The sequence below is a fragment of the Trichosurus vulpecula genome, chromosome 5, assembly GCF_011100635.1.
Source record: "Trichosurus vulpecula isolate mTriVul1 chromosome 5, mTriVul1.pri, whole genome shotgun sequence".
Classification (NCBI taxonomy): domain Eukaryota; kingdom Metazoa; phylum Chordata; class Mammalia; order Diprotodontia; family Phalangeridae; genus Trichosurus; species Trichosurus vulpecula.
In genome coordinates this window covers 301982945-302010491 of record NC_050577.1, presented here as the reverse complement: position 1 = coordinate 302010491, position 27547 = coordinate 301982945, and the positions used below count along the sequence as shown (strand labels likewise).

At 48.2% G+C, this 27547-nt stretch overlaps 1 protein-coding gene across 1 annotated transcript; it reads left to right on the top strand.

Moving 5' to 3' along the window:
* Nucleotides 1–6181: 6181 nt before the first annotated feature.
* PNPLA5 (patatin like phospholipase domain containing 5) lies at nucleotides 6182–25920 on the top strand. The gene is given in 12 exon segments (XM_036760832.1): nucleotides 6182–6369; nucleotides 6411–6478; nucleotides 6481–6723; nucleotides 9547–9779; nucleotides 12575–12640; nucleotides 14005–14214; nucleotides 16965–17025; nucleotides 19092–19304; nucleotides 22393–22525; nucleotides 23767–23882; nucleotides 24386–24451; nucleotides 25566–25920. Coding segments are annotated over 11 exon segments (1551 nt in total). The 3' UTR covers nucleotides 24406–24451; nucleotides 25566–25920.
* Nucleotides 25921–27547: the final 1627 nt, after the last annotated feature.

Below are 27547 nucleotides of genomic sequence, written 5' to 3'. Positions count from 1 at the left end.
ATAACGTATGTAAGCAATTAAAGATTTATTTTTTAATTATATATATATATATATATTATATATATATATATATATATATTTGGGGGGGGTGGGGAAGGCAGGGCAGTTGGGGTTAAGTGACTTGCCCAAGGTCACACAGCTAGTAAGTGTATCAAGTGTCTGAGGCTGAATTTGAACTCAGGTCCTCCTGACCCCAGGGCTGCTGTTCTACTCACTGTGCCACCTAGCTGCCCCCCCAATTAAAGATTTAAAGCCATAGAAACATTCAATTTTATGATGACAAGATGAGATAAAATCCCAGCTCTAGAGTTGGAAGGGCTGTCAGAGGCCATCTAGTTCAACCCCCATATTTTTACAGTTTAGGAACCTAAGGCAGAGGGAGCTGAAATTATTTGCCCAAGTTGACATAGGTGGTAGGTGGCAGAGCTGGCAACGGAACCCACATCCGCTGACTTCCAATCCAGTGTTCTTTGGAGTGTGAGACAGAAATAGGTGTTCCATATTTACCTCATTTTGTACATTGAGTATCTACCTACTTCCTCCTTTGAAGGAGAGCCCAGATATGAGCCAGCGCCTAACCTCTAAGTGATTTGTTTCTGGGGCCAGAGTGTGAGTAAAGGGAGCTTAACCCTCTTGTTAGATATCAGATTCTCGCAGCACTGAATCCGGTCTGAAACAAACGTATAGGGCCAGCGTAGAGGGGCCCCTTTACAAAGAAGGGAGTGGGCGTAGTGTCTGGCCCCCTTGACGCCTCAAATCGTAGTCTGAGAGCTGAGAAAGACTTTCTAGAATGTCTACTCTGCCCCGGGTGGTGAGAGGAGAGGACGCAGAGGCTGAGAGATGCCCGGTGACGTGCACAGAGTTGCGCAGAGATAGAGAGGAAGGGCACTTTCAAATTCAGGGCCCTTTCCTCTGCTTTTCCCAGAACTACTCCATTTCCTGAAGGAATAGCAGCTAGTATTTATTTATCTAAATTGAATCAATTTACTTTATTTAAATGTAATTTATCCAAAACCCTAAGAAGGTTTCCAAAGTGCTCTTCTATACATTATCTTGTTTGATTCTTACCACCGCCCTGTGCAGGAGGGGCTATTATTATCATGCCCATTTTACAGACGAAGAACCCGAGTCTCCTAGAAATTAAGGAACTTGCCCATGGTCATAAAGGCTGGTAGATGTTTAAGACAGAGTTCGAACCTGCCTCTTCTTTTCCTGATCCATAAGGACCAGGTACCTTGAAGAGCACTACAAGAAGCAAGGTCTTGACTCTTGGGGATGGGTCCAACTGAACTGGTTCACCTCAACAAGTATTTATTAAGCGCCTACTATATACCAGGTAGGTGCAGCTAAATAGCCCTGTGTTTGAAGTTAGGAAGACTCATTCTTCTGAGTTCAAATCCATCCTTAGACACTGGCTGTGTGATCCTGGACAAGTCACTTAACCCTATTTGCCTTAGTTTCCTCATCTGTAAAATGATAAACCACTTCAGTACCTTTGCCAAGAAAACCCTCAATGGGATCACAGAGAGTCAGACATGACCGAACAACAGCAGCAACCATATGCCAGGCACTGTTCCAGGTGCCAGGGATACCCGTAGAAAGACTTAAATGAAGTAGTCTCTGCCCTCAAGGAGTTTACATTGGCCTGGAGGGAAACAAGATGGAATCTTTCCCACTGTGGATGATACAACCCCAATTTAAGAAGTAATATGGTAAAATGCAAAGTGTGAATGGGCAGGAGTCTGGACCCCGGGCTTGGAAGCCCAGCTCTGTCACTGGCTGTTCCTCTGACCTTGGTAAGCCCCCTTTCCTCTTCTATGGAGTGAAGGGGCTGGGCTAGATGATCCCCAGGATTACTTCCATCTCCAAGACCATAAGTGTCTCTGGGTCTGTCTCTTCCTTTCTTTCCTACTTATTTACCCCTCTTGTCTCTTTCTCCATCAACACTTAGCATAGTGCCTGGCACATGGTAGGTGCTTAATGAATGTTTGTTGATCAATCGATTGACACCCATGCTTAGGAATCACCAAATCACCCATGATATCATGTTAAACATAAGGCAGGGACTGGGATGAGGGCTTCATCTCTCTTCTACTCCTCATGGAAAAAGAATTGCTCTCATCTCAGAGTGTGTCTGTTCGGTATTGCTTAAGTGGCTGCAGTTTTATTGCTGGAGTCTCTAAATGGGCTTGGATTCTGTCCTATAAAACTCTGTTATGGCTGGCTAATTTTACTTAACTCTTGATGATACCTGTTTTATTTTACAAGCACGGTGCCCCCTCCCCCATGCCACGTGAGAGGTTTAGCCCCGTTGTGCTCTGTCAGAACATGTCTCAGCAGTTGGTAGATACATCCCAATGATCTGTTGGGAGGCTTGAACCTTTGATAATCCAGCTGCTGCAAAGTGTACCTGGGAAACATCTTCAACATTTTTGATATTCCACCTACCTTGTTGTTTCAGTCCCCACCACAGATCCTAGCACCTCTTTGGCTTAGGAGATAGGGCACAGGCTTATAGACTGAACTGGAAGGGACTTTAGAGGCCAGCTAGTCTCACTCTATCACTTTACAGATGAGGAAATTGAGGCCCAGGGAGGTACATTGGATTTCCCAAGGTTACATAGGACAAAGGGCAGGATTTGAACCTGAGACCTGGGACTCCAAAGTCAGCCTTTTCTCCATTGTATCGCGGTATTTATAGTTTCGTGTGTTGCTTTGGGAAGTGATTTGCTTGGTCAGCAGTGTTCTGGAGATGAACCTTCCTGAATTTGCTGGCAGAGCATGGGGAGACAAGGTCTAGATTTGAAGACAGAGGACCTGGATTCAAATCTCGTTTTGTTACTTACTAGCTTTTTGGCTTTGGGGAAATAATTTAACTTCTTTGTGCCTCAGTCTGTGCATCTGTAAGATCCAGATACTGGACTGTCCATAATAAACATTTACTAAGCACCTACTATGTGCCATGCACTGTGCTAATCAGTGGAGATACAGAGCAAGGCAAAAATCCCACAACTTAATGGGGGAGATGGAATGCAAAGAGCTACATACAAACAGGATGTGCACAAGTTAATATGGAGACACTCAGAGGGAAGGTACTAAGACTGAGGAGGATTGCATAAGCCTTCTTGTAGAAAGTGGGATTTTGACTAAGACTTGAAGGAAGCCAGGGAAGCTTTGAGTGGAAATGAGGAGGGAGAGAGTTTGGGGGCAGCCAGGGAAAATGGTAGCAGTAGGGAGACGGACTGTCTTGTAGGAGCAGGGAGGCCAGTGTCATTGGGTCACAGAGGACATGGAGGGGAGTAAGATGGAAAAGACTAGAAAGTGGAGGGGGCCAGGCATGAAGGACTGTGAGTCACAGAGGGCCATATCTTTGATCCTGGAGGCCATAGGGAGTCACTGGAGATGGTCAGATCTGCTCTTTAGGAAGGTCAGTTTGGCAGCTGAGTGGAGGGTGCACTGGAACGGGGGGGGGGGGGGGGGGGGGCGGGGGGAGATCCCAGCCATGTTGAGAACACCTGCTCTAGAGGATGAGCAAAATGTTCAAAGAAACAGCCCAGTGAGGGATAAAGGACATGATCCAGAATCTAGTCCTTACTCCCTGTATGACCTTTTACAAATTGCTCCACCTCTCTGAGGCTCATCTGTGAAAACAAGGGAGATCAGGGGTGAGAGAGCCAATGACCTGGATTCACATCTGAATCTGTCACTGGCTGTTTCCGTGACCTCAGGCAAGTCCATTTGCCTTTGTGGGCTTCACTTTCCCTTTCTGTAAAATGAGATGTTTGGACTAGATGACCTCTAAGGGCCTGTCCAGCTCTAAAGCTATGTTCCTATTCTAGAGGATCAGTCCATGTCCAGACCAATATGGGATTGTACCCATTTTACAGATGAAAGGTGAAAGGTGAAAAAGTGAAAGACCCAGATCTCTCGACACTCAGTTAATCATTGCTCTTCTTGCCACAGGTGGGGGAGTGATGTAATCAGAGCTGTCCATGAGGAAAGTGGGTCAGGCAGCATGTGCGGGCTAGAAAGGAGTGGGAGAAATTAGAGATAGGGAGACAAATTAGGAGGCTGATTCAGTCCCTGAGACATGAGGTGATGAGGCCCTGGACAAAGGGAGTGGGAGTGGAGTCATGACAGAATTTCAGAACTGGGAGGGGCATTGGAAACCAGTTAGTCCTATCCATAAGAACACAAGGATCCTCTTTACCCTGCACCCAACCAATGGCGGTCCATCCATTGCTTAAAAACACTAAGGGGACTCAGATGGTCCTAACAATTAGAGCTGTCCATAAGTAAAATGGATTGTCTCAGGACAATAGGCTCTTCCCTGGAGGTGTTCAAGCAAATGCTAGCAGGTTCCTTATACCACAGGGAGGAATGTGAGGTTGGCATCTTGGGGTCACAGCACAGAGAGCTTCGAATGCCATGTGAAGCCATTTGGATTGCCCTGGGTTGTTTTTGCATTCTCTTTGCATTTTTTGCAGTTCATGGTTGCCTATATGTTTGAGTGGAGCTCTGTTCCTTTTCTATGTTGTATATATTTTACATATTCTGTTTTTGTTCATGTTTGTTGGTGCTTTAGTTTATCAATAAAAGAAGAAAATTTAAACGAATGTTTAAGTGCTTGGTACACTCTAAAAACCACAGCCAGCTGGACTTATTTGCAGTTTGGTGCTGTTGATTTACCTCCTGAGTAGGGCATGGTATGAGGAGTGAGAAGGAGAGGTTGCACAGGAAGTGTGGACAGCTTAGGAGGATGGCTTGGTGAGGACTCAGGAAGCAGAGGCCCATCCCCTGAGATGACCAGCTCAGTGGGTGAGAGAGCAGAGTTAGGGAGGCCAAAGTGCAGGCTGTGGTGAGGGATGCAGGAGCCTGAGGTCTGAGTTCTGGTTTAGCCACTGACTTCCTGAGTGGCCTTGGGCAAATCACTTCCTTCTCAGCCCCTCAGTCTTCTCCTCTGTGAAATGATGATGACAAGCTCTGCCTTCCTTCTCTCATGGCGAGCTGGGGAGGATTGAGGGAGATTGTGGGTGTAAAGGGCTTTTCTATGGAATCAAAGACTCAGAGTCCAGAATCAGGAGGCACGTGTGCTGAGATCCTCAAGGGCAGTTCCGTACCTGAAGGAGAAACCCCTGACAAGTCAGTATCCAGTCCCTACTTGAAAATCAGTCACAATAGCAACTCACTACCTTGTGAGGAAGCCCATTGCACAAATCAGAAACTTGGGCTTTTTTAGTCATTCCTTATCTGGGCTAATTAGCATCAATCTCATTGTTTCGCAGCCTCAATGAAGTCTCCAACCTTAGTCCTGTTGCCTTTCCACTTTTTTCCAAATGTTGTAGAGGAGGGGAAACAGATGGACTAGCTGGGTGACTATAACAAATTCCTTCCCTTCCCTGGGCTTAGTTTCCTCACCTGTGAAGTGGGAATGATAGTACCTGTCCCCCCTCTTGGGTCATTGGGAGGAAAGTGACCTGTAAACTGTAAGGTGCTATCAAATTAATATCCAACTATTTCTATTCTCTATGGCCAAAAGGCAGCCCTAGGTGAGGGAGTATGAGGGTTCGTGGCTTTTCAGTGGGAAGTGACCTTGGAAGCCACCCACTTGTCACTTTCTGCCTTCTCACCGTGGCTCTCTGCCTATGTTACAGTTACTTCTCCCCGACTGTCTCGCCCCCTCCTTTCAGATGACTGGAGGGAAATCAAATGCTTTCCACCTTGGAAGCCACCAGGCACTCACCGGGCCCTCTGCACAGAGTTGCCACTTGGTAAATATTTAAGCAACCCACGCCTTAGTGAATGAACAAAGGGACGCTCACGTGAGGGAATGAGTCAGCGAACAAAGAATGAGAAAATGAGCGAAGTGTGAATGAATAGTGAGGGAACGAATGAATGCACTCAGTGAACGAATGAATATGTGAATGAAGGGGTGAGCGAGTGAACGAACGAACGAACGAATGCTGGAGAAACAACAGACCAGGCCCTACTGAGAGACATGTTTTCCTGGCCAGCAGCCTGCTCCTGTGACCTTGGGCAGTCTCCTCGCCTCTCCGGGCTGGGTGATCTCTAAGGCGCACCTATCTATTCCCTCCCGCTCTAAATCTCGGATCCTTAAGAAGCCGTGAGCGGCTCTTGGACCCCGCACTGCAGAGGAGGCAAGTCTGACCTGACTTCCAGGATGCCTGCGTGGAACACGGCTCGGACAGCTCCTTTGACCTGGAAAGGCGGGAGGGACTCGCTCACTAGTAGCCCGCGAGTTCGAACCTGCGCGGGCGGTGGAGCCCAGGTGGATTTCGGGGAGGGGGAAGGGCGCAGCCGCGGGGATTGGATGAGCCGACGGGTGACGTCACGGACGTGGAGGCTGTAGTAAGTTGGCCGGGTATCCGAGGACGCACTCTGGCCCGCAGTGCCCTGCGGCTGCTCTTGGCTGCCGCGGGCTCCCCACGGCTTCCCAGGCGGAGGCTAGGTTTCCTCCCTGAGCCTTTGGAGGCGGAGGCCGGATTCAGGGCTACTTCCAGGCCAGGTCCGCAGCCATGTTCGAGCAGGAGGGAAGTTGGGATGTGTCCTTTGCAGGCTCGGGCTTCATGGGCCTCTACCACGTGGGCGTGATCGCCTGCCTGAGAGAGCGAGCCCCGCAACTCCTGCGCGGGACCCGCCGCTTCTATGGCTCCTCGGTGGGCACGCTCTGCTGCCTCGCCATCCTCACCGGCAAGTCCATGGGTGCGTGGCTACTGGAAGGGCCGCAGCCAGACTCCGGGGCAGCGCAGAGTTCCATAGGGTGCCTGGATTGGGGGTCGGGGCTGGGAATCCGACTGCGCCACTCCGGCGCTGTGTGTTCTGGGGCAAATCATCTCCCTTCTTTTAATCTTTTTCTTTTCTTTTCTTTTGGAGCGGGGAAGGTAGGGCAATTGGGGTCAAGTGACTTGCCCAAGGTCACACAGCTAGCAAGTGTGTCAAGTGTCTGAGGCCGCATTTGAGCTCAGGTGGTCCTGACTCCAGGTCCGGTGCTCTATTCACTGCTCCATCTAGCCGCCCACACCTCACTTCTTTTAAAAAGAGAAGGTAGCCTATGATCTCTAAGGCCGCCTTCTCAGTTTATGGGTGGGCGGGGGCAGGGGATCTAGAGTCAGAATCCCTGGATTTGATTCCACGGTGATCTTGGGCGACTTACAGCCCCCAAGCTTCTGGTTCTTGCCCTGCCCCGGGCTAGGCAGCTTTAAAGTGGTTTCAGCATCAGGAAAGCTTCCACCTTAAAAGCAGGCAGGAAAATGGGGAGGGGGAAAGGGGAAGGAGGGCGGGCTGGAGGCTCTCAGTGGGCGCCTAGTTCCAGGAGAAAGAGATGGCAGAGACTGGAGAGAGCATCTAAGGGCATTCCCACCTCCCTCACCTGACGGGAGGGTGAACTGAAGCCCAGAGAGACTGCGAATTGTGAAGAATTTGTGCCAGAAGCTGGCTCCTGGGACTGCCTGCCTTTGTCTTTCCGAGAGTTCATGGGGAGGGGGCGGAGGGAAAGGGGGAGAGAAGCTGTCTGTGATCTTGAGCCCTGTCAGGGTTAGTCCAGCTTAGTCTAGACACAGGCGGAATTGCCGCTGAAAAGCCAGATCGTTGTCAGAATTCATCTTCTGGACCAGAGGCTTGCTTGCCCCAGCAAACTGAAGGGGTTTTGTTTGGAGGAGGGTGCAAACAGACCAAGCCATAAGAAGGGAAGGTTTTCCTTGGAAAAGAGAAGATCTGGGGGTCACAGCAGCTGCTTTTAAGTTACCTCCAGACTGTCTTGTGGAAGATATTTCAGACTAGTTCTTTTTTGCCTCAGAGGGCAGAACTAAGAAGTGTGTGTGTGTGTGTGTGTGTGTGTGTGTGTGTGTGTGTGTGTATAAATTGCAGAGGCAGATTCCTAACAATCTTCCTAAACCAAGACTTCCTAACAATCAGAGCTGGCTACCATGGGTTGACTTGAAAGGTAGTAAGTTCCCTGTCACTGGAGATCTTCAGTCAGAGGCTGAGTAAGATGTAGGAGATGTGGGGGGAGGGGTGGGGGGGATTTCCATTCAGCTGGGAATTAAACTAGGTGATCTTTGTGGTCCCTCCAAGCTCCAAGAATCTGTGAGGCTATGAAGAAGAAAGCTTTAAGACAAAAGAAAGATGCCTATTGACTCACATAGCTGCCATGCTTTGCAAAGCATATTCCTTCTAACAGGCCTCCCCATAACAGGTTCCTCATAACAGGACAGGAAATGCAAAGATGGCTGAGCCCATTTTGTAGATGCTGAAACTGAGACCCAATAAGAGGAAGCAAGTTGTTCCTAGTGACACCTAGTAAGTGCCAGAGCCAGGACTCCAACGTCAGCCTCTTGGATCCCTCCACCATGCTGACTTTCAGTCCTCTAGGTAACTGAGAGGGGGAATGCTGCTAAACACCCTCCACCTTCCCCCCCATCTGAGATTCCACCAGTTTGGGAACTGTCAGTGAGAGAGCTCTGTTTATTGACATAGAGAGGTAACTCATCTGTAACTTAGAGTTAAGTGACTTTCCCAGGGTCACACAGCTAGTATGTGTTATAGGTGAGACTTGAATCTAGGTCTTTATACTGAGACAAGCTCACCATCCATTAGGCCACACTGTCTCCTCTTCTCTTGGTTGATAAGCATTTGGCAAACTCTTACTATGTGCCAGTTTCTATGCCAAGTGCTGGGGTTACAAAGAAGAGCAAAAATACAGTCACTGTTCTTGAGGAGCTCACAGTCTAATGAGGGAGACAGCAGGGAAATAACTATGCAGTATAAAAAAGATATAGCGTATATGGAAGGTACTCTCGGTGGGAAGGGACGTTGGGGAGCCAGGGAGGATGAGGGCGGCCAGAAAGGCTTTGTGCAGAAGATGGACTTGGGCAGTGTCTCAAAGGAAGCTAAGGATTCTGAGGTCCTCCAAATTATTGTTAATGAATCCTCCTTTCATTCTAGATGTGGTCATCTTTATTTAATAGTATCTTGCCCGTTCTAGGATGGGAGTGGTCTGGACCTGTGTTTTTATTAAGATAGGGATAGGCAGTGCATGTGGATCTCTTGAGTTTTTGAGTTGTGTGCTTCAGGAAGGCTAAAGCTGATCAGGTGTGAAGTAGTGTGTGTGTGTGTGTGTGTGTGTGTGTGTGTGTGTGTGTGTGTGTGTTTAGCAGGAGTAGGTTTAGGCCTGGGGTGGAGGGGCTAGAGCGCCACACCAGACTGCCTAAGGATAGAACTGGCCCGGATCAGAGCATCCAGTTGATCATCAGTGGAGTCGGACCTGTGAGTAACCAGTGCACTTCCAATCTGGGTGAGATAGAGAAACTCGTTGTGTAAAGGAAAAGGAAGGGAAGGGAAGGAGAAAAGAAGGGGAAAGAAGAGGAAGAGGAAGGGAAGGGAAGGGACCATCAGAGAAGGGGTTGTAGCTTCCCACTTATTTCAGGGTAGTCTTTGCCCCTTCCCACTGCCCCTCCCACGCCTAAGTGAAAGTCTTGTCTAAGGGGGCAGCATTGAGGGAGGGGCCTGTCTGCTGTTCTCTTCTAGACTTCTGCTGTTCCAACCTCATGGATATAGTCAAGGAAGTCCGTAGGAAAAGCATTGGCATCTTCCATCCCTCCTATGACATCTTGGACTTTGTGAAAAGGCGCCTTCAGAACAACCTTTCCGACAACATCCATGAGCTGGCCTCCCAGAGGATGGGCATCTCCCTCACTCGGTGGCCAGATGGGAAGAATGTGATTATTACCCACTTTGCCACCAGAGATGAGCTCATCCAGGTGGGTCTCTGTGGCTGAGTCAGGCTTGAGCCTCCCAATAAAGAGAATGGCAAATTGGACAGCCCCCGAATGGAGCCAGGTAGCGCTGGCTTTGGATCAGGAGATCTGGCTTTGACCCTAACCTCTGCTACTGACCAGAGCTGTGTGACTTGAGGAAGTCACTTCAGGTTTCAGCATCCTTCTATGAAAGAGTCAGGCTAGGTCATCTGGCTCTAAATCCTTGGATTTCCCCAGTGGCCTTGAGAGTGGGGCATGGAGGGTGGCAAGATACTTTTCACGTAGGGGTGAACATTCCTGGAATCTGCCCTCTCTGTGTCCTTGCATTGGGAGGATTCTCCCAGCCTGTTCTGAGGAAAATGTCAGGTCTGGCTAGGAGGCAGCTGTCTGGCAGAACATGTCAGGCTCAAATAGAAACTGTACATGAGGATACCTGTGGGGACAAAGTGACTCAGAAAACTACCCATTAGCATTATCTATGTTATCTGTGTGGTTCGGGCCACACTTAGGAATGTTGCAGTTGTCTGAGGCCTGGATATTGTGTTTGTCTCTCCTATCATAGGCCTTCCTTCCTTGGGCTAGGAGGTTAGACAAAATGGCCACCAAGGCCCCTTTCAATCCATTTGACACGTTTTTCATTATGTGCCTACCATGTGCAGAGTGCCATGCTAGGTAGGCACCAGGAAGAGCATGACAATTAAGATACAGACCCTCCCCTCTAGTTACTTCTAATCAAATGATGAGAAAGACAGACTCAGAAGTAAGTGATCCAAGAGAAAGTAAGATAGAGGGGTCCTGCTAGGAAGAACTCAGGAGGGAGCCATCATTTTTACATGGGTAGTGGAGCCTCCAAGGACGTGGCCCCTGAGCTGGGCTTTAAGGGAAAGAAGAGACTTCAGCAACTAAAGATGGGGCACCATGAGCCCAGTGGGTTGAGCAGAGATGGCAGGGTCTGCTTTGGCTTTTCTAGACAAGGTGTGAAGGTGGGAACCAGGTAGTGGAGGGCTTTGATTGGCAGACTTAGGACTTCTTATTTTCTTCTAGACACAATGGGGAACTTCTTTTGGGCAGGGAATGATGTGGTCAGAGCTTATGATTTTAGCAGCTGAGTGGGAGGGGAATAGACTGGAAGCAGGAAGAGCAGGTAGGAGACTATTGTAATAATCCAGGTGGGAGGTGATAAAGATTGGGTATTGTTTGCATGGGAAGGAGAGGACAGATATAAATATTGATGGGGGGGGGGGAACTTGGCAACTGGACAGAGAAGATGAAAGAGAAGGGAGAACAAAAGATGATTTTGAGTTTGTGAACCAGGGTGACTGGGGGAACAGTGGTAGTACCAGAGCAGAGAAGGGAGGGGAGGGAAGTTCAAATTAGGGTGTGTTAAATTTGAGGAGCAAGTGAGGACAAGCAGGGGGTGGTCAGAGGTGTGGGACTGGAGCTCACGAGAGACCAGGAATGTCTCTAGGGATCTGAAAGTCATTAGTAGAGAGATTGCTGAACCCATGAGGGTGGTGGAGACTAGAGAGAGACAGAGAGAGAGAGAGAGAGAGAGAGAGAGAGAGAGAGAGAGAGAGAGACAGAGAGAGACAGAGAGAGAGAGAGAGAGACAGAGACAGAGACAGAGAGAGAAAGTAAGAGTATGGTGAGCAAGGAGCTAGTGAAGGAGATGGAGAGAGAACATTCAGGTTGGTTGGAGAGTCAGAAGAGATAAGTGCCTCCAAAGATGAGGGAGCAAAGTATGTGGAGGATGTGATTTACTGTGTGGATCAAGGTCATGAAGAACAAAGGCAGAGAAAAGGCCACTGGACTGAGTACCAAAGAAGTCTTTAGTGATGTGGGCAGGGAGAGTCGTTTTGGTGGGATGGGCAGGCCAGGAACAAGGTGAGAGGAGGCTGGAGTGGGTGACAAGGGAGGAGACCACGAGGGCAGACAAAGGTGGGAAAGTAGAGTACATTAGGGGAGAGGCAGAGTCAAGGGAAAATTGTTTGAGTCTGGGGGAGACCATAGCAATTTTGTAGGTAGAGGGGAAGGAGATGGAGAGCTTGAGGACTGAGTAATGATTTATGTAGCAGGCACAAAAACTGTTTTCTTTAGCTGGCGGGAAATGACTTTCTAAAACTGGAGGATCCAGAGGGAGGAAAAGACCTTAGACACCAACTCAATCAATTCCTTAAACTTTTCTTTAGAAAAGGGAAATGAGGCACATTAAAGAAAAGAGATCGGCTACAGGTGACAGCAGTAATAAGTAACAGGGCTGCAAATCAATCAATCTGTCAATTAACTGACAAGAATTGAAGCGCGTGCTGGAACCAGGCATGGGTACACAAACGTGAGACGATTCCTGCCTTCAGGGAGCTTTTATTCTATCTGAGGAGACATAGTCCATAGTCCTAACTAAATACAAACGAAATAGCCACGCAGGCTATGGAAGCTTCCTGCCCTCGGATATTCCTCAGTTTGGCCACCAATCAACCCATCAACCCCCAAGCTTTTATTAGGCGCCGCCAAACACGGCTCTCGGCATTGGGGATGCACTGGAGACACGGGAGCCAAAGTGAGAACGGCTCCTGCCTTATATGTATATGTATGTATGTTTTGAATTCACGGAACAAACCAAGCGTTCCCATAACCCAGCGCAATAAGAAAGGGTTGCAAATCCGCCATGTACAACTTGCTCTCCCTCCAAGTGGACAGCGAAGCGACTACGTGGATGCCTTTCGGAACGCCTGGGAGGAATCCTGAGGTGGCCCGGCTCCTCCTTGACTTCTCCCCTTCCCCCTTCTTCTCCTTCCCAGGCAGTTTTGTGCAGCATGTACGTTCCTTTCTATTGCGGCGTCATCCCTCTCGAGTTTCGGGGAGAGGTAAGTTGGCAGGTGCTTTTCCTACGTCCTTGAAGAGCTCTGGGAAAAGATGGGAGGCACCAAGCGGCAACCGCGCGGGGCTTGGGCTCAGAACACCTGCGTTCAAGGGCTGGTTCTCCCATTTTCTAGCTGTGGGACTCTGGGCAAATCACTTCCCCTGTCTGGGGCTCCCTTTCTCCCTCAGGAAGACGCGGAGGTCGGAATAATTGTCCCTGAGTGAGCCAGGTCTGTGCCAGCTCTAAGTCTATAGGCCGACTAGCTAAATGACTTTAGATAACAGTAACCAGCGTTCATAGAGCGCTTTAAAGATTGCAAAGCCGTTTACATGGATGAACACATTTGAGCCGCACCTGGAAGGTAGGAGCTACTGTTCTCTCCATTTTATAGGTGAGGAAACTGAGGCCCAGAGAGAGGAGAAGTGCTTGAGGCAGGGTTTGAATTCGGGGTCTTCCCGGCTCCAAGTCCTGCGCTCCTCCCTCTTCCGCATCCCTGAGCCTCAGTTTCCCAGTCTGTAACATGCGGTTGGACTAGATCATCTCTAAGATGCCTCTCTGGTCTATCATCTGTGAATATAGTTAGAAAGGTGCACACAGCACGTTCTTGTGCTCAAGCAGCTTGGAACTGACTTCAGGAGAAAGGAGAAAGAATCCTCGTGGGAAATCACCCATTGTGCTGTATTTACTTATCTGGGTGCATGCTGTTTTGGGGACCGCTAGGTGGCGCCATAGTGTATAGAACCCTGGACCTGGAGCCAGGGCGCCTGAGTTCAAATCCAGCCTCAAGCACTTCCTAGCTGTGTCACCCTGGGCAAGTCACTTCACCCTGTGTGCCTCAGTTTCTAACCTGTAAAATGAGCTGGAGAAGGAAATGACAAACCGCTCTAGCGTCTCGCCAGGAAAACCCCAAATGGGGCCATGGAGAGTCAGACACGATAACAAATGTGTTATTTCCATCAGAGAAGGGAAGAATTGCTTTGTTTTTGTCTCTTTGGTCTCAGTGCAGAGCACTAAGTTTACTCTGTGCCTAGATTTTTAATAAATGCTTGTTAATGAATGAATAAATAAGTGGAAAGAGCACAGATCTTCACTGAGGTCCAGATCCCTCAAAGTTTCTTGGCTGTGACCCTAGGCAAGATACTGTCCTCCTCCGAGCCTCAGTTTGTACATCTATCAGTTGGGGCCCATAACGCTTGCATCACTTACCTCCTAGAGTTGTTCTAAGGACAGCACTGCAGAAATGATAGCTGTCGTTCTCATCATTCCAATCAGCAGAGGGCAGAAGGGAGGCCCCCCAAGGAGGGGGAAGGGTGGGCTTGTTTCAGGCATTTGCCCTTCAGGCTGACCTTACCTCTTGCTGTCACTCAGCGTTATATAGATGGAGCTCTGAGTAACAATGTCCCCTTCATGGACTCAAAGAGGACCATCACTATCTCCCCTCTCCATGGGACCGTGGACATCTGCCCAGAAAGCAATTCTGCCAGTTTACACGAGCTGAACCTCTGCAACGCCAACTTCCAGATGTGTACCAGGAACTTTCATGTCGGGGTGATGTGTCTCATCCCTCCGGAGCCTGAGGTACGGCTCTCTTCTGCCTGGCCTGCCTTTGGCTTGTTTTCAGTGTCTGTGTGGGGGCATCTGGAATTGGAGAACGTAATCTGGGGTCAAACCTTGACCCTGGCACTGAGCAACTGTGTGACCTTGGGTAACCTTGGCCAGGTTGCTTCCCCCTCTTGGTCTCGGTTTTCCGTTTTGTTAAATGAGGAGAGAAAAGGTTTGCAAAATGCTTTACATACGTTAGCTCATTTGATCCCCACAATAACCTTGTGAAATAGGTGCTCTGCTTCTTCCCATTTTGAAGATAGAGAAACTGAGGCAAACAACATTTAAGTGTCTTGCTCATGGTCACATAACTAGTAAGTGTCTGAAGGAGGCCTTCTGGACTCCACCTTCAAGTAGTCCAGGTGCCTTCATGGGGTTGAGCCTGATTCTCTCATTCAGGTCTATCTTTAAATCTATGATCCTATGACCTCTTTGGGCCTCAGTTTCTTTGTCAGTAAGATGAGCAGGTATAGTTGATGATATGGCACTGCTTTCCCCCCCAGATGGCACTTCTCCAGAGTGGGTGGGGAAAAGCCTGGTCTGCACTGCTGCAGTCAACCAAAATGGACTAGGTGCTCCCGGAGGTAGTGAGCTCTCCATCACTGTGGGTCTTCAAGGAAAGCCATCGATGGCCACTTTTCAAGAAGGCAGGGAATCCTTTTCAGGGGCAGGTTTGACCAGAGCCCTCTGAGGCCTCTGAGAGTCTGTGAATCTCATTGAGGCCTGCTGGATGCTGTTGAACCATCAGACTCTATTGAAATTCTGGCCATGTCCATCACCGCAGAACCTCTTTCCCCAACAACCGTTAAGCAGGCAGTGCAAGGATGATTATTGACACAGTACTTGACACATGGTAGTCATGATAAACAGGTTTTCATTCATTCACTCCAATTTAACAGATGAGGAAACTGAGGCTGAAAGAGGAAATGGCCACACAGCTTGTTAGTGGTAGGGCTCAGACTGGACTTCCAGGCTTCTCTTTCCACTGTGCCAGGCAGCCTCTGCCAGCCTGGTGGCCATCAGCCTGGCAAAAAAGCAAAATCCAGCTTTGCGTTACATCAGGAAAAGCTGAGTGAGACACAAGGCAGATCAGAGAGCCTGGGACAGTCTGCGCTAGAGTAAGAAAATGGAACAAAAGGACTGGGCAAAGAGGGGGCCTGGCCGAGCCAGGCTATGCTGTAGGGTGGGCTGCAAACCCGAGGGACTGCGGTCATTGAAGGGGTGCCTGGGTCGGGTCAGGAAAGGCTTCTGGCAGCCAGTGGAACACGAGCTGGACCTGGAAAGGGGAGCAGGAGGGAGTCTGGACAGGTGAAGAAATGAGGCATAGCTTTGGCTGCAGGCTACTGGGTTCAGAGGATTCTCCTGGTCTGGCAATGGGGCCCACTCATAGGAGGAATCCTGGGTGTGCCTTAGCTGGTTTGGGAAGTCTATTCCACATAAATGGGGACTCTTGTCAGAGCTCAAGAACTGCGCGCGCGTGTGCGTGCATGTGTGTGTGTGTGTGTGTGTGTGTGTAAGTGTGTATGTGTGTGAGTGTATGAGTATGTGTGAATGTATATGATAATGTGTGTGTGAGTGGGTATAAGCATGTAAGAATGTGTATATGAGTGTAAGAATGTGTGTGCGTGCGAGTGTATGTGTGTGTATGAGTGTGTGAATGTATGTGAGAATGTGTGAGTGTGTGAGTGAGCATGTGAGTGCATGAGTATGTGTGTAAGAATGTGTGTGTCTGTGTAAGAATGTGTGTGTGTGTGCCCACAGAAATGTATGTAGGTACTGTGGGGGTGTGTGTGTGTTGAATGTGTGTGTATATGTGTGAGTATGAGTGTGTGAGAATGTGTATGTGTGTACGTGTGAGTATGTGTGTGAAAATGTGTGTGTGAGTGAGTGTGTATATGTGTGTGCCCCACAGAAATGTATGTAGGTACGGTAGGAGGTGTGTGAATGTGTGTGTGTGTGAGTGAGTATGAGTGTGTGAGAATGTATGAGTGAGTGAATGTGTGTGTGGGGGGGTTGTGTGAGTGAATGTATGTGTGTGTGCCACAGAAATGTATGTAGGTACTGTGGGGAGAATGTCTGTGTGAGTGTGTATGTGAGCAAGTGAGTATGTGTGAGTGTAAGAGTGTGTGTATGTGTGTGAGTGAGTGAGTATGTGTGTGTGTGTGTGCCCACAGAAATGTATGTAGTTACTGTGGGGGTGTGTATGAATGTGTATGTGTGTGTGTGTGTGTGTGTGTATGTGTGAGTATGAGTGTGTGAGAATGTGTCTGAGTATGAGTGTAAGAATGTGTGTGTGTGCTAGTGTGTGTGTGTGTGTTGTGTGAATATGCACACACAGGAGACTTGGATGAAGCTCAAAAGCTCGACCCAGGCCAGGTGTGTCACAATTCAATGTTCCTCCATTATGAGTTCAAGCCCTGGGCATATACTCAAGCTGGAGGAAGCCATTAAGAGCACGCTCCCATGGCAGTGTCATTAAGGATGAACTACAGTAGAAACCCCTCAAGCCCAGGGACACCACTTCTCTTGCATTTCCCTCAGCCTGATCCTAAGACTGGGCACACAGTCAGGATTTCTTGGGCTGTTATCAGCATGCTCAGGAAAGGGCAAGGGCTGTGAAGGGGATGGAGTGGGGAGAGGTGCAGGGCATTGAAGGCAGAAAGATATTTCTCCTTGTGTCCGGGCTGTGCCTCCAGAGGGCTCCTGGGTGTTTTCTGTGTTTGCAGGTGGTGGCAGATGTTTGCAGACAAGGCTATTTAGATGCTCTGAGGTTCCTGGAAAGACGAGGTACGTCTTAGCTTCTGGGGATCTCGGTGACGGCATTACCAGCAGAGACAATGTCACGTAAGGGAACAAGTCTTCAACACAGACTGCGAAGATGTGTTCAACCCTAAATGCGGCATAGGCAGTGTGGTACAAAGGAGGCTCCAAGGGCAGAGGCTTGGGTTCAAATCCCTCTCTGATACCTCCTGCCTGGGTGGTCTTGGGTCAATCACCCTGATTCTCAGTTTTCTCACCTGTAAAATGGAGGTGTTGGACTAGAGCACCTCTGAAGGCCTTCCAGCTCTAGAGCTGTATGGATTAGTTGTTCCACATATGGGGTGAGCAGGAACAAGAGACTTCACGTCTAACTCTGGGTTTTCCCCTCTTCTAAAAAGGGAGTGATGATACACGTTACTGACCTCACAAGGATGTGATGAGGAAAGTACAAAGTGCTATGTGAGTGTGAGTTATTTTATTATTGCTCCTTCAATAGAGATGCCCTTTGGGTGCCGGGAGGCCCAAGCTCTGACCAGTCCTGATTGGGCCATGTATCTGTTGTCCAAGGTCCAGTCTGGCCAAGTGTGGAGTGACCACAAGGGAACTCATTTTCCCAACAACAGCAATTCATGAAGAAAATTTATTAAAGTAAGAGGAGGGGGGAGAGAGGACTTAGTGATAACATCATAGATATTTAGAATATGGAAGTGGTTTTTTTTCTTAAAATTATAAACAACATCTGGGTTCCAGATGTGAAGCATTCCTCCTCATCCAGTGTATTCTGGAAATGGGCAATTCCTATCAGTCCTGTCATGGTCTTTGGTCAGCCTTGATGACAGCCATTCTCTAAGGGTGGAGAGAATCCTGATGTGGGAAGTCAGGAGACTTCCTAATAATCAGAGCTGTCCCATGGTGGGATGGGCTGCCATGAGAGGGTGTGGGTCCCTTCTCTATAGAGGACTTCAAGCAGAGGTTGGATGACTGCTTGACAAGAAAAACACAGACGATATTCTTGTTCAACTGTGGGCTGGGCAAGATGGCTTCTGATGTTCCTTTCCTTTCTGAGATTCTGTGACTCTAAGAACTGGTTTTGGGTCTCATCCCTGAAAATCAGTCATCCAGGCTACCTGAAGACTTCTAATGAGATCAGAAACGTATGCTCCATCCTGGGTCCTCTGGAATTGTGTTTGGTCATTATATTGATCAAAGTTTCTAAGTCTTTCAAAGTTGTTTGTTTTTACAATGTTGCTATGGTGTAGATAATTCTCCTGGCTCAGCTTACCTCATTCTGCATCAGTTCATACAATTCTTCCAAAGTCTGAAAGCATTTTCCATTTCATGACCCCTGGTAATTCCAGTCTCGATTGCCCTCGGCTAGAATCCTCTTTGTCGTAACAATGGCCACCCTTTCTGTGGTGCATCAAGTCTATAAAGCTCTCCCTCAGAGACTCCTTGTGAGGTAGGGGGAGGGAGGTTGATGAGCCCCCCTTTATAGGTGAGGAAGCCAGGGCTCAGAGATCACAAAGAAACTTGCTCAAAGTCATACAGCTTAGTAAAGGAAGTGTCAGGACTCAAACCCAGGATGCTTGATGTCAAGTCCAACACTCCTTTTACTTTTCCACAGTCCAGACTCTGGTCACATATGGACAACAGGAGCTGGCCCCCAAGATGGGAGAGTTTTTGGTGACCTTGAACTACTCTCTTCCCCTCTCTGGCCTCAATTTCATTCTCTATAAAATGAAGAGGTTGAACTAGGTGGCCTCTAAGCTTCCTTTCAACTGGAAATCTATGATCCCAAATCACAGTGTCCCTGAGCTTCAGTTTCCTCTTTTGTAAAGCAAGGACAGCAGTTCTTGAACTGCTTCATGGAAGTTTGTGAAGTGACTTATGAATCTTAAAAATGCAAAGGAGTTAACAGGTTCTGCTCCTGCCCTGGCACTCTGCTGTGTCCACATCTCTATACATGTGAGGGTATACACATATGTGACACCAAGACCACAGTGTTCCATTCAGGCTGGGAAGCTTGGCTGCTTCATGGCATTTTTTCTTCATGGTAACAGGCATATTATTTTTCATCTTTTCTCCTTCCTCAGGTATTACAAAGGAGGGAGTCATCCTGAGCTTGCTCTGTGGGGTGACCTCATCACCTAGATCTCTAATTTGGCCAACCAGCAGTAACCGAGGAAGAAATGGTGGTAGTGAGGAAGCAGGAAAGTCAGGAGGAGTGTATATCAACTGGACAACGCCCAATGTGTTGGTCAGAGACATAGCAAAATTTGAGCTCCTGTCTCCAGACCTTGAAGCAGGTAATGCTAATTTATCCATCCATCCATCCATCTGGAAGGCATCAATCAATCAATAGGTATTTATAGGGGCAGATAAGTGTCACAGTGGATAAAGCGCCAACTGTGGAGTCAGGAAGACTCATCTATCTGAGTTCAAATCTGGTTTCAGGCCCTGGGGAAATCACTTAACACTGTTTGTCTCAATTTCCTCAACTGTAAAATGAGCTGGAGAAGGAAATGGCAAACCACTGTGGTATCTTTGATAAGAAAACCCAAAGTGGGTCCATGAAGAGTCAGACATGACTGAAATGGCTGAATAGAAACAACAGTGAACATGTAGTATGTGCCAAGCACTGAGGTGGGCTCTGGGGATGGAAGCAGAATGAACTGCTGCAGACTCGGAGGAGTTTTAGGGGCTTTTCTGGGTTCCAGGCTCTGTGCTGTGTGCAGGGTACCATAGGGTCACAGAGAAAGATAAGATCTTCCTTCCCCTCCAGGAGCTTTTTTCTACCTGAAACACTCTCCTCTCCCTGCTTTTCCCCTACGTTTCTAACTACTCCTACCTAGTCTTTCTCTCTCCTACTTCCTAAATGGGAATTTTGGCTTTGGGTATTGTCTTTGGCTTCTGAGAGATCCTGGGACTCAAAAGCACTGACTATCTTCCCCTGGAGGGTTCAGGGTCACCTCCAACTTGACCCAGTGTACCCTGGAGCCTGCCTGTGTTCCTCCTCACTGCTGCTGACAGAGTCCTCCTCACACCACCTTCCTTCCTTGTCATCGATTCTACTTTCCAAGTCTCTCCCATGTTTGTTTCCTGTTCTCCACTCCTACTGAGAGCACCATCGATCTGGCCTCATCATTTCTTATCAGGATCATTACATTAGCCTACTAATTCACCTCCATGTCGGCAGTCTCTCTCTTCTCCAATCCATACAATGTGTGCTGCCCAAGGAACGCTCCAAATACACGGGCTTGATCATGTTACTCCCCAGCTCAAAAATCTTCAATGGCTCTCTGTGGCCAGAGGATAAACTTGAAATCCTTAGACTGCTGAAAGAGGTTTTCCATAATCTGGTCCCACCATGATATTCCCACATCTCTCTCTCTTTCCTGCTTTGTGTGTTCTTTGTTTCAGTCAAATTGGATTATTCACTTTTCTTGGAGTTTTTTCCCTGCCACATTATTTTTTTTGGGAGGCAGGGGCAGGAATTAGATTTCGATGGCAAAGGATGGGGGAGATTTTCCCTACCAATGCCTCTTGTTCTGTCTTAAGAGAGCTAGCTGGGGTCAGGGGACTTGCCAAGGGCCACATAGCCTTTCTTGTCAGAGATGGGCCTTTAAGTCCATTCCACTTCTGCCTCAGACAACTTCCTAGTGGTCGGACCCTAGGCAAATCACTTCCCTTACTGGGCTTAGTTTCCTCATTTGTTAAAAGAGGGGGTTGGATTCCAGTTCCTTTCCAGCTCTAAGAGCAGGATCCTGTGATCACTCCATCCATTTGCCACCTGCTGAAATCTTGCCTGTCCTTTGAATCCCAGTTCAGATGCCATCTCTTTGATGAAACCAACCAGGTTCCCTCCCTTTGTTCCCACCAAATTCATTTGCTTTTTCTCTTAGAGGGATGCCCACAGTACTTGTGTTGCATCTCTCCTCTGGTCCTTATCTCATACTTCTTGTTATGGTCATACTAATTCATCACATCCCTATTGATAATAGTTGGTGGTAGAGGGGGTCTGGGCTCTCCAAAGCTTTGCCACCTGTGTTCTCATATTAGCAGCTTCTCCCTACCAGGCTAGGGGAGTTTCGAGAGCTGGCCCAATGACAGACAGTAGGCCGCTGTCTGAGGGCCCAGTCTGGCTTATCTTAGCTGTTGAGGTTTACTGTGTCCAGGGAGATCCATTTTGTAGTCACAGAAACTCTTGAAGACCATGGTTGAAGTCATAAAAGGGTCAGGGAGGAGAGGACCCTCAGGAGAGAGGTACGGGAGCTCCTTATAGCTGCAAAGCCCTCCGGAGTAGCAATAATAATGACTGCTATCATCAGAGCTTCTCTTGCCATGATAATCATGGCTGACATTTACGCTTTTATTTTGGAGGCCCCATGATGCAGTAGAAGGAGCTCGGATTTAGAATCAGTGGACCTGGGTTTGAATGTCAGATCTTCCACTTGCTACCTTTGCGATCTTGAATAAGTGATGTCACTGCCCCAGGCCTCTGTGGAATGAATGGGTTGGATGGGATGGCACCTAAAGGTCCCTGTTAGCTTGAAATCTGGGATACTGTGTGAAGGTATTATTATCACTGGTTTACAGAAAAGACAATGGAGGCTCAGAATAGTTGCCTGACTTGGTCATCAAGGCTGGAAAGACGAATCTTGGGATCCAGACATCTCAGTTTAAGGCTTGATTCTGAAATTTAACTAGCAGTGTGACCTTGGGCAAATCATTGGCCTCTCTGGGTCTCAATGTCCTTATTTATAAAATGGAGGGTGATAACTGTCTCTGTATTTCCTTCCTCCCGGTGAGTAAAGAGCTTTATAAACCTTTAACTGCTAGAGAAATGGGCAAGCATCTTTCTTCAAAATTGGGGTTCATGGAGCAGGCAAAGTAGGGCCTCTTGGCCACTAAGGGGACCTAGCTAGATTTGTGTCTGGTGTGCAGCTCCTTGACAGTGACTGTGGCATTGGGAGATGCTTGGAAGGGAGTGTCTGAGCTCTGCTCAGCCCTGAGAAATGGGTCTCTTGGGTGACAAGGAGCCCTGACCCCATGGCTTGTTTTTTTAGACTCATTTGGGGACCGGGGAGAGGAAGGGGACAAGCCATGAGCTTGGGCTCTTATGAGTAGAGTGGTTTTGTATTGAATGATCCTTGGGCTGGAGAGTTAGTCCCAAGTCTGCTCACTTACTATGAAGCTTAACAACTGTCTAAAGCAAGTCCCTTCTCTCTGAGCCACAAGAAAACGAGCAGGTTAGACTGAATGATCTCCAGGTCCTCTTCCTGTCCTGATATTTTGTATTCCAGTGTTCCTCCTAGTCATGACCTTCCCTGTTTTATAGACTTGTCCCAGCTTTGAGGTACTAGGTTTCTCAAATGCCCCCACGTGTTGTTGTAGCCTTGCAGAAGTCATGTGAAAAACCCAATGGATTCTTTGCCCGATTTTCCCGATCAATACCTGGCCGAGTGCTGACCTACGCTCTCCTGCCCTGCACGCTGCCTTTGGAGTATGTGTACTTTAAGACAAAGAGGTGAGTGAGATCTCATCCCAGGCAAGAGATGCAGTGAGGAGGGGGCTGGACACTTTGACAGTGAATAGGTTTAAACTTTATGGACATGGGTAATACAAACTACTACTGTCTTTGTTACCATAATTCCTATTTTGATCACATTTAAAGGTTTGTGATAGGAGGAGAATGGAAGACATTGGGCTTCAGGGAGAGCCTAGCAGAGGCTGGGCATCGTAGCTTGAGTGAGTCAAGGCAGCTTGGGCTTGGTGGCTTTCTCTAAGGGGTCTCCACAGTGGAGTAGTGAGCAGCAGAAAATGGCTTCTGAAGACCCAGTGCTGAGGATCAGCTGGCTGGGGCCAAGGGAGGTCAAAGTGTCGAGAAAGTCTAGAAGTTATAACCAAAAAGAGACACTAGAAAATAGACCCTTAAACTGTAAAACAGAGCATGACTTGAAATGACCTTAGAATATAGAATGTTTGGATGTAGAACACAGACTTAGCACCAGAAGGGAGCTTAGAACAGGGAATATCAGGGTTGGGAGAGGCCTTAGAACAGGGAATGTCAGAGCTGAGAGAGAGCTTAGAACAGAGAATGTCACAGCTGGGAGGGAGCTTAGAACAGGGAATGGCAGAGCTGAGAGGGGCCTTAGAACAGGGGATGTCAGAGGTGGGAGGGGCCTTTCAGGTCTTGTCTATGCATCTCTTTTTACAAATGAGAGAACTGAGGCCAGAGAAGGGACTTGCCTTTACTTGCTCATGGTCTCCCTAAGGCTCTCGGTGTCATTGTCAGCCCTGGGGAGGCCGATTGTGCTGTTGACAGTCTTCACAGATCCATAGGCACTTAAGTGTCGTTCTGCTCCTTCTCCAGGGTCTGAGCCTTCTTTCTCTTCTTCAGACTATAAGTCCTTCATTCCTTTAGCCTTGATTCATCAGTGTCTTCCCAGCCTCCCTGAGGCATCTGGTGGGAGCTCCTTCCTCCCAGCCCTGAGCTCAGATCTAATGTCCCCTTTGTTCTAATCTTGGCCCAGATGCCAATTTCTCCTTTAATTCACAGCATCATAAATTTGAAGCTGGAAGGGAGCTTGTATGGCATTCTATCTGACCCCCTCATTTTCCATAGGAGAAAACAGGCTGAGGGGTTGAGTGACTTGCCTAGGGTCACACAACTGGTAAGCGTCTGGAGCAGGACCAGGCTCGGTGCTTTATCCGCTGCTGCCTCTCCTTGCTGCTAACTCACAGGCCCTTCCTCCCCATCTTTTGCAGGTTAATAAGCTGGATTCCAGAGGCCCCCGGAGATATTGGGTGGATGCATCAGGAACTCAAGAAGTTTGGTGGTTTTGTCTTCTCTGAAGTGACAGACAGACTTCTGGGGGCTGTGCGTAAGTGGGGGTGGGAGGCAGAGTGTGCTGGACCAAGGCCCCACATACTTGCTCTCTCCCTAGGGAGTCCTTCCAGCCCCTCTATCTATACTCAGGCCACCCCAGTGAGAAACAACACACACCAGTGCTCACTTTTCTCTTGGCCTCACTGTCTCCCCACCTCCTGTTCTATCCCTCATCTCTTGGGGATCTAGAGCTGACATTTTGTCAGAACCCATCAATTCCAAAGGGGTAAGCAGAGGCCCTGAGAAGGGAAATGACCCACTAAGAATTATACAAAAGTCGGGAGCAGCTTCTCTCGCTCAACCCCATCACTCTTTCCTCCTCGCTATCCCACAAAATCTGACTCCTTTCAGATTTCCTCACCAATAGCTGCCCAACACTGCTGGTGTGTTCTGGAAATTCCACCGTTAGGACCTTGGCTGAGTTTGATAGTGGTGACACCACCCCTTGATGCCAAGGGCCCCCCAAACACCTCCCCAAACTGTCTTCCTTCTTCCCAGGGGACCAAGAGGGGACTTGAAGCCCAGGTTCATCCATCCAGAGCTGGAAGAGACCTCAGAGACCAGGTAATCAAACCCTCAACCTGAACAGGAATCATGTCTACATTAGCACAGAGTCTGGTGCATAGTAGGTGTTTAATAAATGCTTATAGATTGATTAGCTGATAGATTCTAAACAAGAAGTTGCCGGCCTCTGGTAGGGACCTCTGCTGATGGGGAGGAAGTTCACACCACCTCTCTAGGCAGGCCCTTCTACTGCAGAACAGCTTTGGTTTCCCAAATCTACCTCCCTTTAATTTTGGGTCTTTGGTCTAAATTCTTCTTTCTAAGGCCCAGGAAAACAAACAAGAGCTTGAAAAGAGGTCATCTCCTCATTTTACAGAGGGGGACACTGAGGCACAGAGATCACAGTGAATAAAATAGCTGGGTGCTTCAGTGGGTATAGTTCTGGCCTTGGAGTCAGGAAAACCTGAGTTCGAGTCCTGCCTTAAACTTACTAGCCTGGGTGACCTTGGGCAAGACACTTAACATCTCTGTGCCTCAGTTTCCTCATCTGCAAAATGGGGAGAATGAACACCTACCTCACAGAGGTGTTGTGAGGATGAAATAAGATTTAACACATGATTCCATCAGTGCCAGCGATCCAGACCCTTGTCAGGCCTTGTGCTCAGGGCTCCCTTCTACCGCCCTGCGACTCCTCCTGCCTTCACGATAGCTCTTCAGATAACAGAGGAAGGCAGCAATGCTTTCCGGCTCGCAGCCAGCGTGTAGCAGCTCCAGGAGAGCAGACTTAGCAGGGTCCCTCGACAGGCCTTCCAGCGTCTCAAGGGCTCTCCTGTGGGAGGTTTCGTTTGTTCCCACAAGACAGACTGGGAATCACTGATAGGGGTGGAGGGTGGGGAGGCAGAAGAAGTCACTGAGAGGCAGAGGTTGGCTCAGTATACACTTCCTAACAATCAGGGCTGTACAGAGTTTGAATGGGCTGCCTTGAGAGGTGATGAGCTCCCCATCACTGGAAGACTTCAAATGAGGAATGCTTCAAAAGTGATTACTGCTCAGGTTTGGGTTGGACCAGATGCTCTCTGGGTCCCTTCAACCACTGTGAATGTATGATTCTATTTAAACCAGAGTCCTGATAGGCTGAAACGGATGGACCTGATGGCCCTTCCTTTCTTTCCAGGTTGCGGAATCTCTCTTCCTCTGGTTCTTCCAGCACGAAGCAGCCACTCCCTCCCCAGCCAGACTTGTGGAACCCTGACTACTCCAAGATGCACATTTCCTTGGCAGAGATTGTCCTGCCACCCCAACCACTGAGGGCTTGAGTGGGCTGACATGGCAGCAGGGCCTTTGGAGTCATTGTCCTTCCTTCCTCCTCAGCTCCTCTGTCCTTGGCCAGAGTGGGGAGTGCCTGTCAGCCAGCCCTGGTTCCTAGGGGTGCTGTGTGGCTGGGCAAGGGCACAGTTCTCTAATTGTGAGATGGCCTGGAGGATGCCTTCTGTTTGTGGGCTTTCTGGGCCTAGGTCTGCCCTGGTTAGGGTTCCACAGTACTTGTGGGCTGAAATGAACCTGCTCTGGTGCCTGGCACATAGGAAGTGCTCAATAAACACATATATATTGGTTGATGAGTCGATTTTGTTCCAACCCCTCATCCTTCACTGTTCATGGCATCCCTCTTCTCACATTTCCCAATAGTTTTGGCCTACATGGTAAATTTCACCTCCCTTTGCTTGGCATTCAAGACCCTCTATCATTGGATTGGACCTGATCTTTCCAGCCTCATCTTATGTGATGACTAGCCAGGCTCTACATATTCCAGGCAAAATGGAGAGCCTCAATTTCCCCAGATGTGGCTTGTGCTTTTCCGACTACCTGCCTTTATTTACACTGGTGTGTCAGTCCCTGCCTTCTGTTCTTTAAAACCCAACTCAGATGTTATTTCCTCCATGATTCCCCCCAGTGAGGGAAAATTTTTCCCTTCAGAACTCATGGAACATTTTCTTTGCACCCCTTTCATGAGACTAATCTACATAGGCATTGAGGCCTTCCTTGAGGAGTGCATTAGAAGGGAGCAGGTCGGGTTTCCAAACTCTGTTCTGTAGGTGACAATATTGTCTGAAAGGTAGAGAGCATCCAAGATTCCACTGGGCTTAGATTAGTGACTAGAAAATCCTAACTCTCAGTAAAGTGAACAAATGTTCTCCTCCCTACATGTGTTCAAGTTGGACAAGATGCACTGAAAGACCTAACAAGAGAGATAATATTGTTTGTGCTTCTAATGATTACTACCAAGTGTATCATAAGACTGTGATATATAGGCTCACTAAAGTGGGGTGGCACCATCATGGAGGAGGGCTAGCACCATGCAGGTTGAAGATGGATCTTCAGATGTTCCTGTTCATGGATAACAACATGTTAATAGGATCAAAACCAAGCATGACAGTATATTGCCAAGAGATCCCAAAATGAATTCTATTAACATTCAAAAGAATTTGGTCTGATGATTCACACTGAAAAAACCAAGTGGATGAAAGATGTTTGTGGTCCAGATTGTCATATGCAGTTGGATGGTCAGCCTATAGGGTTGGCTGATGATTATGTACGTCTTGGACAGACACCATGAATGGACAATGAACTGGCCCTCCTAGATTTCAACTAGTGAGGAGGAGGGAAGGATGGATCACCTTTGGGAGATCTCATAGTCCTTTCAATGACTCCAAACTTCTCTCTGAAACAAATGTCTGTCTTTACACCATTAATGGTGTATGACTTTGAATCATAGAATCCTATATCTGTAAGTGCAAGGGACCTTGGAAGCTGTCTAGTTCAAACCTTCACTTCACAGATGTGGAAACTGAGGCCCAGAGGGGTAACTCTAGAATCAATGCTTTTTTCACCATGCTATGGTGGAATACCACTGGAGCTATAACTAGGCTGGAGTGAATGGGGCTTTGCTCCAGAGCTATAAGTGGGTACCACTCCCTGTTAAGAATTGAAGTTGAAGGTCAGCCAAAGATGAATGGAGAGGTGTGTGGTGGGCATTAGCAAGTGGCAATACATTACAAAGAATTGCATAGTAGAAGTGGTGGAGAGGATGTCATCAGGAAAATGTACAACTGAGAGAAAGGATAGACTGACCGTGGAGTAAGAATGAAAGATAATTGA